Here is a 12245-nt window from a genome sequence, read left to right on the forward strand (position 1 = left end):
CATACATCCATGAAATTAATTGTTTGTGTTGCATTGTGGGTAATGCAGTGGGAAAAGTGAGGTGCTGTGCATACTTTGATGCATGTAGTGCACATCATTGCCATCAGCAACTCTTGGCAGGTATATTATGCCGTTGCGAAAACGCCTCTAGAATTAATTTGTCCAAGATAATACATCTCTCGTTGGTAAACTCACCCAAGGTTTACCGCCTCAGGTTTTGTTTTAGCAGTTCTTCATATCTTAGCCCAGGGGTCTGCAACTTCTGCGATAAAAAGAGCCCTTTTTGCCACTTCGCTTACTAATTACGACGCCCGCGAAACCTGCTACAACTGTGTAGTCAACTGGTGGCTCATGGACCTCTACAAGTTTGTTGGAGATGGCTTCCCCGGCCAGTGGGGTGATATATAATGAAAAATGTCCAATTATTTACATTTATTGATATATTTTTTTTACATTTTAATACAAAAAAGACCAGACTAATGTAAAGTTTTTTTTTTTAATTATAAAAATTAAAACAATCAACTCTGCAGGCTCTTAACTGTTGAAGAGTTATGGATCCTACTTAAACCATAAAGTTAAAGACAGTATGAAATTAGGCCAGTTTGTTGGATATCCAATTATATTTGTAAACAAACATACTTTTTACTTTGACTTCAGTTACTCACCACATTCCTTTTCAGCAGCTCGTCTTAAAATATATTCCAAAACATTTTGCTGGTTTCGAACGAAAGATCACGCTGTGAGACTGGAAGTTGACTTAAAGTGGCTAACAAGCTATAGCATGATGTTTTACGCCGTGTATTTGTACAGGAAATTTGCTGAAGTTTCAGTTTTGGTCAAAGTCTGACAGGGCCGCTGCAGAGGGACCAAAGAGCCACTTGTGGCCCCAGACCCACAGGTTGCAGAACTTAGAGCAAACTCTTAGCTGTCAAGTGTTGCAATGGAAATGTAGACACATGGTAATGTTTAAAGCACTGAAATAAAACATTTTAAATATGTAGTTTAACTTTTTTTTTTTTTAAATGACTCTATAAACTATAACAAGTATTAAATAAAGTACACATTTTTTAATACTTAACAGGCACAACTTTTTTTTGTGTGGTTAAAATATGTTTCACAACGACGCTTTTAATTTTATATAAATGGCCTAAATTCAAAACCAAGTTTGAATCTAGTCTAATTTGTTAGCAGGTAGCAAATGATTGATTTATATGAATTGATAATCATAATTATTTTTTATAAAACCAACAACACTTGCATTTTATCATAAAAACAAAATTTATTCACACATTTATAAACAATGCAATGTTGTTTTTTAATAGCACATCGCCATCTGGTGGCCGAGGCTGGTCATTGCAGCTTCTGGTTCATGAAACATAATTAAAATACACAGAAGAGGTTCGTCTGGTTTCAGAGAAACTTCAGCGTTTCTTCCAGGTGAACTTGCGTCGCGCTCCCTCCTGGCCCGGCTTCTTCCTTTCCCTCAAACGGGGGTCAACTGTCAACAAGCCAGCTAGGACAGGAGAACAAACAGCATGAGTTTTCACGTTTTCACTTTAACCGGGTACTTTTCAGTCTTTAGTGTTTGCAAAATACGTCATGATAAACTGGAAGAATTTTATTGAAACTCTCCAAGTGGAGCAATTGTTCATCCACAACTGATTAACGTTTGGAGTTACTGTACAGTAGTCCCTCGCTAGTTCGTGGTTCCACTTTTGCAGACTCGCTCTTTCGCTTTAAATGCTGGATGTCCGGTACCCGAGCGGTTGGCTTTCAGAAACTGTGGCCGCCTGAACAATTTTGTTGAATAGCCGTGGCCTACACTGTATCACCACTCAAAAGGACTACATTTCCCAGAAGCCAACAGTGCTTCCAGCCGTTGCTTTCTGCTGAAATGGAGGAAAAGTTTTTGATCCGATTCGAAAAAAGTTTGGTCCTTATTCGTGGTGACTTTGGCGCCCAGTGGATGCAGAGAGCCGTACGGAACCAACCAGGAATTGGACCAGAACCGGCCTTCCGGCTTCATCGGTCAATCTGAATGCTGCTTGCTGGCCCACGAGGCCTCTTAAGTGCTTCGAGGTCCGGTGTTTTTCTCCGGAGCTCACCGAGACTTTTTTCATCTGGATTTAGGAAATCTGCTGAAACCAGCCATTTTCATTGTTGGCAATAAATTAAATACATTTCAGTTGTATTTTAGTTTTGGTCAAAGTCTGACAGGGCCGCTGCAGAGGGACCAAAGAGCCACTTGTGGCCCCAGACCCGCAGGTTGCAGACCCCTGTCTTAGAGCAAACTCGTCGCTGTCAGATCTTATATTTCCCATATTTTCCAACAGAGAGCGCACTTTGCTCTCAGACTGCAGACTGAATATTAAACTTTATTTGCTGCTACAAGTCCCCCACCTTGTCTCATGTCCTCCGCCTCCCTCTCAGACACGAAGCTGAGCAGCGCCCGAGCGATGGCGAGCCGCAGCGCCCCCGCCTGGCTCGACCGGCCGCCGCCGCTCACAGTGCACTCGAGGTCGAAGCGGCCCAGCACGTTCACGAACTGCAGTGGGAACATCAGCTGCTCTCTGAGTGGGGGGGAGAGAAGAAGAAGAAAATGACCAGCAGATAACAAAACGGGAGACGAAAGAAGGAAACGTGGCTGAAAAGCCCCGAGCAGGAGAAAGGGGGGGGGGGGGGGGGGGGCTATTTAACAGATAGTGGTATCAACGACGGGAGCTTAGCTAATTTAATGTCTGGTTGGGTGACTTTTTCAGACAAGCACAGAGGATCCAAAGCGCTGTGAAAAGCTTTCTTTTTACAATCTCAGAGGAACTTCTGACTCAGCAGCGCTTCGAGAGTGTCCGTGTTCTGGATGGCGTCTCAGCCTGAATGGCCCGCGGCTGCTGACAAAGTCAATTGTCACCTCTCTGCTCCAATTACAGCCCGTCCTCACACGGCGTGACAACACCCGCTCCGGACACTCACACACAGTCACTCAGCTGTGTAATTAACTCACTACAAGGAGATAAATACAAAACGAGGCGATGCTGTGAAGAGTGAAAAAGCTGCTTTCTTTTCTGTTTTTTTTTTAAAGTGGAGGGGGGAGCGGAAACTAAAATGCCTCATGTCTTGCATTTTAAGAAAAATAATAATGGAATAAAACGCCCCGCAGCGTACACAGATACCTGTCTTGCAGCTCGTGGAAGTACTGCACGTACGCCTGGCCGTTGATGGTGACGCGCCCTGAACCGCAGTCTCGAAGAACGACCGATGACATGGACGTCTTCCTCTGCCCTGAAAGTGACCACACACACACACACACAAGTCATTTATAGAAACATTAGTTAAACCTGTCAAAAGGTAAATATTAAAGCTGATGCTCCTAAAACAACCAGAATGTTGGCAACACAGGGAAGACCGGAGCCACAGACATACAGCGGTCCCCAAGCCCGGAACTCCGGGAGTTTCCCAACAGGGACACCCGCACCCCCCAGAGAGAGAAGCAAAGGGAAGCCCCGGGCGACCCCCAGCACCCACAATGCAGAAACCCCAAGAGGCTGTAGCGACGAGTCCACAGGCCCCGCCGGCAACCTGCCCCTCCAGAGTAGATCCGGCCATGGACACCGAGTCCTGAGTTCATATCACCCCCCAACAGAGGCCCGACAGAGCCAGGGCACCCAGGCCCCGGCAGGCAGCCACGAGGGCGGGCCGGCACACACCCCACCACCCAGCCCCAGATGCTGAGAGCCGCCAACGCACCGGCGGCAGGGGGGACCACCACCAGAGGGGAGCACGACAGGGGGACGTAGACCCCACATTAACTGGGGGGCCCAAATTGATCCAAGAGAAGGGACTACCTACAACCCAACCCGAGACATAAACAGGCACACACAGACAGCCTGACAGAGCCTCTGTCGGGCCGTCAATGCGTCCCACCCTCCCGACAGCGACCGCAAGCCGGCAGCAGCTGAGGAAGGCTGGCCCAGCTCACCAAGGACCAGGCATCTCAAGAGCCCCACACCACAGGCCCAGAGAAGCCCCGGCACACCACCTACGCACCCCCAACACACACACCCCCCCCCCCCCCCCCCCCACCGCAAATGTCACACCAGGTCGACCAGCCAGTGCCCCATCAAAGCAAAGCCACATCCCCGACCGCCGCCCTACACCACCAACGGCCACACACACACAACCACAGCCGACCCCCCGGCCGGAACCCGACAGCCACCCCGGCCAAAGGGCCGGCCATCGCAACTAGGAACCTTGATCAAAAAATCTGAACAACCCAGGGAGAACCGGAGCACTGGCCCTGCTCCCAACCTCCCCCCTCAAGGCCCAAAGCCCACCCACAGCCCAGACCCCAACCAGGCGGCCTAACCCCCCTCCCTGACTTTTTAGTCATCGTTAAGAGGGGCAGAATAAAGATCCATCCAACAATTGTGAGCTGCTAAGAACATGTGACTGATGTCGCATTTTATAAAGAACAAATGACTGCACACAGTCAAGGGTCATACATCCAACTAATGAGAGATGGTTTTATTATAGAAAACATTTGCTGCATAAACACATAAACCTGCAATCCCAAATACAATGCTGCAAATTTAACATAATATAAGATATTTAATAAGTAACAACAACATTTGGGTTGAAGGCTCACTTTGGTAAACCTAGCTCCGTCCGTGTTTGATGTGAAAATGCCTACGTAGATTGTACTCTTTGACAATCACCACTGCCTCATAACACAAAAGACATACTGGTTTATCTCCTTGAAGCACTTCCCACCTTTCTTGAAACAGACTTCCATCTGCATCAATTTTTCTCTTCCTGGACATTTAGGATCATTGTTTGCATTTCTCAATTCCACTTGTTCGGAAAATGATATTGATGTGGAAAAGCTGCAAACTAGTGGTGAGATGCTGTTATTTTGCAGGTAGCGTAATGGGCATGCATTATGGGAAATGTAGTTTGTTGTCAGTGCACCCTATTGACTTATTTATTACATGATAATCAGACCTTTTAAGCTCTCGTTGGCCACATAAAATGACGTGGTGGGCCACATCTGGCCCGTGGGCCTGAAGTTTGACACATGTGGTCTAGAGAAAAAAAAATATCAGTATTGGTATCAGTTATTGGTAGGGATGGGGCCGATCTGATCTGGTATCGGGCTCCGATACCAGCATAATTTACGCATCAGATTTTTCTGATCCAACCTGCAGAGATTTCCGATCCATGATGCACGATGGCTTCAAACTATGGAATGGATTTCCTGAACGGAGGCGTGTCTCATGAAGCCCAGAGTAATAAGACCCGCCTCACATTCAGGAAATCCATTTCATAGTCTGCAGCCAGCTACAAAGAAGTATGGAAGAAGTGTGGAAGTATTTTACACTAGAAGCACCACAAAGCAAGACAGCAACCTGCAATGTCTGCAGAGCCATAGCACCACATTAAACAACGGTAAAGTTTGTTTTACGTTGGACATTCAAACTCCGGGACTTCAGCGGGGCGCTACTCTCGCTCAACCCGAAACAGGCAGCCCGACAACGGCCAGCCGCACCCAATCCGCTCCGCTCAGTCTGCCCGTCTCGGAGGAGGGGCAGACTGAGCGCGGTTGACCTAAATCAGACTGCTTGCTGCGGATTGAACAAGAAAAACACATCGCTGAAGCCCCGGAGCTTGAATGTTTACCGAGAAGTTGCTAAACTTCATCATAATAAATTACCAACTGCTATCAGTTGTAGAAAACTAAGGATTTCACAGCTTGATACTTGCAGCCAAGATATAGTTTACCCTCCAGGAGATATTTATCAGTACAACAGTAGACAATCATAAAAAGGCATATGAAATGAAAATAACAAGAAAATTACATATATAAAAAAAATAAAAACTAAACAAAAACAGCTACATTATAAAGTGATGTAAAATACTAAAAACAGGAACATGTCTGTTGGTTTACGCCATGAACTTAGCAGATGTTTAAACCCAAGTAATTTTTAATGTAATTTTTAAAATTTTATTCATTCATTTAAAAATTAAATAAACAAAACCATAAAAAAAAACATTTAATGAAAAGAGTGCAGAAAGAAGAAAAAAATTCTTATAGCTGACCCTTATTTAAAAAAAATATACAAAATACTGCCTTTATTTTATATAAATAAAAACCTTCCTCTTCTTTTTTAAGTTTTACCAACAACATTTTTTAAGGATATTTGTCACTTTTTAATTCCTGATGTTGTAACAGTTTTTAACAAATCATCTACAGGGGTAGTTCCCAAAATGTTTAAAACTGCTGCTGTTGAACCATTATTGATGAAACCCAAGCTAGATTGTAACGATCTTAACAACTTTAGGCCGATCTCTAAATTACCCTTTATTGTGAAAATTTTAGAGAAAGTGGTGTACTCTCAGATCTTAACTTATTTAAACAAAAACTCACTTTTTGAAAAGTTTCAGTCTGGCTTTCGTCAATATCACAGTACAGAAACCGCATTATTAAAAGTTGTGAATGATATTAGGATGAATTCAGATGCTGGCTGTTGTACTGTCTTAGTGCTCTTAGATCTTTCTGCTGCGTTTGATACAGTTGATCATAATATTCTATTGAGCCGACTAAATTATTGGCTAGGTGTTAGAGACATTGCTCTGAGGTGGTTCAAATCTTATCTTCATAACAGAACTTTTTCGGTAATTTCTGGCAATAATTCCTTCAGTTCAGCTTCTCTCACCTGTGGTGTCCCCCAAGGGTCTACTCTTGGGCCACTATTATTTTCTATTTATATGCTACCACTTGGTCAGGTTATTCATAAATTCAATGTTTCTTTTCATTTTTATGCAGACGATTCCCAGATTTATTTGGCTATTAACCCATCTGACCTCTCCACACTCAATAAACTTCATCTCTGCCTTACAGATATCAAAACCTGGATGTCTGATAATTTTCTTTCACGCAACGATAAAACTGAGGTGATGGTTTTTGGCTCCAAGGCCAAAAGGGATTTAGTAGTTCAGTCCCTCTCTGTTCTTGGTTTTACCTGCACTCGTGAAGCCCAAAATTTGAGGGTAACCTTTGTTTCTGATCTTGGTTTTTCTAAACATTTTAAGAACATCACTAAAACGGCATTTTTTTCAAATTAAGAATATTGCCAAAATCAGAGCATTTATTTCTTTAACTGATGCAGAAACTCTTATTCATGCTTTTGTCTCTTGTCAACTTGATTATTGTAACTCTTTATTTTTTGGTCGGCCCCAAAGTTCTCTGAATCGCCTTCAACTAGTACAAAACACTGCAGCTAGAGGTCTCACAAGATCCCATAAATATCAGCATATCACTCCAGTTCTGTCCTCATTGCATTGGCTCCCTGTGGTTTTTAGAATTAATTTTAAAATTTTATTGTTTGTTTTTAAATCCCTGAACGGTCTTGCGCCATCATGTCTATCTGAGCTTCTTACCCCCTACATCCCCCCTCTTGCAATCTCAGATCCTTAAATCTGTTACTCCCAGAGCTTGACTGGTGACAGAAGCAGGGAGGGCTTTTATGCTCAGGGCTCCTAATTTGTGGAATGCTCTTCCTTTAAATATTAAGACAGGCCTCTTCATTGTCTTCTTTTAAATCATTAGTTAAAACTTACTTGTTTAATAAGGCTTTTAATATTTGAATTGCTTTCTTTTTTATGTTGTTATTTTAATTGATTTGGTATACTTTTGTTTTTCTGATGTCATTTATGATGTTTTAATTGATTAATGTGAAGCACTTTGTAACATTTGTTTGAAAGGTGCTATACAAATAAAGTATTATTATTATTATAAATAACTTTAAACGGTCACTTAAATTAATCACTTTAATATCCACTTTAAAGCTAGGAATAAAAAAAAAAACGTGTTTTGTGTTAGCAGAATTTAATTATAACTTTATCCAACATTAATAAAAACTTACCTCAAGTTGCCTTTTTGGACATGCATGCATAGATTTGTACAAACTGTACTTGAGAGATTATTACAGCCTCATATAAAATCATGACGATGATGATATCGGAAAGGTATCGGCTAATATACAGATTTAGGCATCAGGATTGGAAGTAAAAAAATGGTAATTGGTGCATCCAATATCGTACATCCCTAAGGTATATATTTACTGGGCGTTACTTTTTTGTTTCACATTCAGATTAATACCTTCTTTTTTATCACCTAAAAGTGTGCAACAGTTGTTTTCCTAGTTTGTACTACTGCTCGTCTGATGTGTACCAACCTTCCGCGGTGCTGAAGACCACGCCATTGTTGTCCTTCTGCAGAGACGGCACAACTTTTTGTGTGGCCTGGGCTTCCAGTTGTTTACGGTACTGCATGATGAACTTCTCCTCCAGACTGCAGTATGGCAAGGACAACAGGCGCGTCATCAGCTGGATGAAACGGTCGTACTGATGGCAAAAGAACCCATAAGAATCAAATTGTGCTACTTTATTGTTTGCTAACTTCAGAGCAGAATAGGATGAAAACCCAGAAGGACTGTGCTCACACTTTGAGGAGTGATGTTCTCCAGCAGTTCCTGCTCCAGTTCATCTCTTGTGAGCCACCTGCTAGTTTCTAAGGCGCTGACAGAGACAGAAGAAACATTTTTCTCCATTGTCGAGTGGGAAAACTTCCTCCGTTATCCTTTTGAACTCTACTTACATTGTCTTGGTGTCGGTAGAGAAGAGTCCTTTGGTTCGAAGATGGTCTTGCTGCTTTTCAATGCCCAGTATTTTTCCATACGCCGTCTGAAAAAGCCAAACGTGGCAAAAACAATAAACAGAATTGTATGGTGGCCAAGATGGAGTAGGGGTACAGGCAGGGCAGCCAACTCGGAACCCAAAAGTCCCAGGTTCGATCCCCAGTCGTACATCTCGTGGTGTCTCTGAGCAGGACACCCTATCCCCTATTGCTCCCCTGGTGCTTTCAATAGCTACCCACTGCTACACCTTGGGGGTGGCTGGGTTAAATACAGAGCCAATTTCGCCATTGTATGGAAACATACAATGATGACAACACATACGCATTATTATTATGGTTTTGTAGAACTGGTTAGAAAATTTGTGGTAGTTGATGACAGCTAGTAAACGATATTAAATATTCTGCTCCGAGTTGGTTCAGGCACCTGAACTGTGTGTAAGTGACCTGAAGCGAAGCAAAAACGTGAAATTAAATAGATAACAGGCCAGTTTTGGGGGCTCGATCGGATTGAGCAGGACCTGAAAGGAGTCATGGCGTTAAGCACAGACACACAGACAAGAAGTGTGCATGTGTGTGTGTGTATTGAGCAGGGGGCATGCTGGTCATGTCCCTGAAGGCACACACCCCCATACCAGCCCCCTCAGCCACCCTGCGCTTGGGTGAGAACTCATTTCCCCGTCAATTATTCACCAGATGTTTGTTTAATTTCTTCTTGATAGAGTGTGCCTAATCCTCTGCCACTCTGACCGACGACAGAGGGGCGCAGGGAGGGAAGGAGGAGGGGGAGCAAACATCAAGCAAATACCAATTTTCTTTTAAAAAATGAGGGAGGGAGAGAAGGAAGGATGGGATAAAGGTTGGCAAACACCGGCTGCTACAATGACGAGGAGTAATTCGCATGAATCGGCTGGATGAAAGGATATATTTAGGTCAATGCTGTTCCAGAGAGCTAAAGATTCACTATTTTTAATAATCATTTTTAAGCACAAGAACACCTTCAAGTTTGAAGAAATCAGTGGAGCAGGAGGTCTGATTTACACATCGCTGCCCCCTCCTGGCTAAATCCCATAGACTACCAGGTAATGGCAGAAAGTCTTGGAATGAATAAAGGTGAAGTGTGAGCAGGAAAAAAGTCGATAGAAAGGACAAATATGTTGGTAAAAGAGGATGATTGAGTCTGCAATCACCCAGACGAGCTCCCAGACATGTCTGACACACCAGCAGGGGGTGCAGACTAGACTGTAGGGCAAAACCCGAGCGCAAGAGGCTGGGGTTAATATTCAGTTCCCATCCTGCCTTTGTGTTTTAGATACACACCTCTTTTCTCATCTTAATCTTTGTCGGAGAAACACAGAAACCAGAGTGCATCGAGGTGGTTTCCCTGAGATCCGCAACCCCCAATCACTAACAAACCTTCTCTGAAGCCACACTGCTTCCTCTAAAATCATCACAAAAGGAGTCACTGCAGTGGGACGAAGCCTGAAGAGTCAGAATTACCACACCTAATGTACAAAAAAAAAAATAAAGAAATTTTCTGCTGTATTAAAATATAAACAAGTTTAAAGTTTAATACAGATTGAGATTAGGTGGAATCTTTGCTCACTTTATCAAACATACTTAACATGTTTTTAAATTTCCCTTTCTGTGACAAATTCATTAATTTTTAATTAAGCGTACCCCAAAACATGCAAAATACACTAAAATGTGTGGCTAGATTATTAAGTGTGCTTTGACTTTCAGTAAGGGTACAATGTACACCATGGATAATATTTGCTAATAATTGCGAGAAATTTTCCCATCAACAACAAGACTTTGGCAAGAACATGTGAGAAAACCCAGCCCTCTTCGGAGCGCTACAGCTTGACCATTCTCTGTAATATAAAGCCTGTTCAGCCTGAATGACTAAATCTGGCATATTTACAATATTCATTCATTCATTCAACCTATAATATAAGCTTAATGTCTTCGTAACTGAATACAGCACATCATTGTGTCAATTTTCAATCTATAAACTAGAGCCTGACCAATATATCGGTAGGGCTGATAATTTAGCTCGATATAGACGTGTGGGTACTCAGTGTTTTCCCTACCATTATACAAGCGGGGTGCCCCACCCCGTCAACAGAACTGAGCACCCTGCCTACCAAACTGAACTTGCATCCACCAGCCCCCACCCGGCACTGACATAGCACTAAGCTAGCAACACGAAATACAGACTCTCTAGATATAAAGCTAAAGGCACCTCTTCCCTCATGCTGAACGCCTCTCACCCCTGCTCAAAAACTGTTGGTACAAGCTGCGCTCAGACATTTCTCTGCCCCCCCCCCCCCCACCCACCCATCAACAAAAATCATGGATGAGATGAGCACCCCGTCATGGCAAGTTAACTAGGGGAAACACTGGGTACCTATTGGTATTGGACATAAATGTCCCATTATGCATCAATATAAGCGCTTCTAATTTTCACCCCTAAAATGCTGTGAACCAGACATAATTGTACAATGTATCCAGCAGAAGGTGCATGAAGACTACTTTCAAGTCATGGCCGGTCACTTAAGTTTCACTTTCACAGTCTGCACAGCTGAAGCAGGGAGCAATACTGTGTAGCATATTTTGCTGAACAGAGCCTGGTAAGTTTATTTTAACTGGTCTGTAAAACAAATCAACAATAAATTCTCTTTAATCCTCCAACCCTCTTGTCATTAGCTACGTGCCTCTTAAGTTAGCAAGCTAATGTTTAGATAATCTAGCATAGGCTATTGACTTGTAAAACTTTATCCAGAACAATAAATCAAATGCGGTGTGAGTTTGGTTCGCATTGCCTGTAGTAAGTCGAACCCCTTCAGTGTGTGAGTTGGGACTCCTCCAGGGCTGCCAGTTGTCACCGATTCTGTTCATAATTTTTATGGACAGAATTTCTCGGTTCGGTCAGCGGGGGGAGGGTTTCCGGTTCGGTGGCCTCAGGATTCCATCTCTACTCTTTGCAGATGATGTGGTCCTGTTAGCAGAAAGGGGGAGGAGTTGAAAAGTTGGATAGCCAAAGGGAGGAAGGACTTCCTGTGGCATTCTGTGGAGCACATCGGTGGTCTCAGTCTACGACTGAAGGTGTTGTGGTAAGAGTCCAGGGTGTCATGCAGGGAGTGTGACAAGTTGATCAGGATCTAGAGCAGTTACCTCAGCATCCTCTGCTCAGACACCTCTGTCAGAGACTGCAGGTCCACTCCTAGAACTGAGCCAGCTCTCTTGATGAGTTTATCCAGTCTGTTGGCATCAGCTTTCTTCACCTTGGAGCCCCAGCACACCACAACGTAGAAGATGACACTGGAGACCACCGAGTGGTAAAACATATGCAGCGTGGTCCTGCAGACGTTAAAGGACCTGAGTCTCCTCAGAAGAAAAAGACGACTCTGCCCTTTCTTGTAAAGGGCGTTGGAGTTAGCTGTCCAGTCCAGTTTATTGTCTAGGTGAACTCCCAGGTACTTGTAGCAGTCCACAGTGTCCACCTTAGTACCCTTGACGTTGATAGAGTTGGGGGGCTGGTCGTCTTCCTGTA

The 12245-nt window shown here is 43.5% G+C and overlaps 1 protein-coding gene across 1 annotated transcript in view; it reads right to left on the reverse strand.

Annotated features, from left to right (window-relative positions):
* Positions 1–1341: 1341 nt before the first annotated feature.
* Positions 1342–12245, reverse strand: part of mrps9 (mitochondrial ribosomal protein S9) — a 29416-nt gene continuing 18512 nt past the window's right edge. The window contains exons 6-11 of the mRNA XM_037696551.1: positions 8654–8739; positions 8499–8574; positions 8232–8400; positions 3171–3279; positions 2401–2570; positions 1342–1513 (exon numbers count right to left, since the gene is read on the reverse strand). Of these exons, the coding sequence (XP_037552479.1) occupies positions 1422–1513; positions 2401–2570; positions 3171–3279; positions 8232–8400; positions 8499–8574; positions 8654–8739 (702 nt within the window). The 3' untranslated portion in view covers positions 1342–1421. The remainder of the gene's footprint in view (positions 1514–2400; positions 2571–3170; positions 3280–8231; positions 8401–8498; positions 8575–8653; positions 8740–12245) is intronic.

This window comes from Nematolebias whitei, chromosome 23 (assembly GCF_014905685.2).
Source record: "Nematolebias whitei isolate Nwh7 chromosome 23, NemWhi1, whole genome shotgun sequence".
Classification (NCBI taxonomy): domain Eukaryota; kingdom Metazoa; phylum Chordata; class Actinopteri; order Cyprinodontiformes; family Rivulidae; genus Nematolebias; species Nematolebias whitei.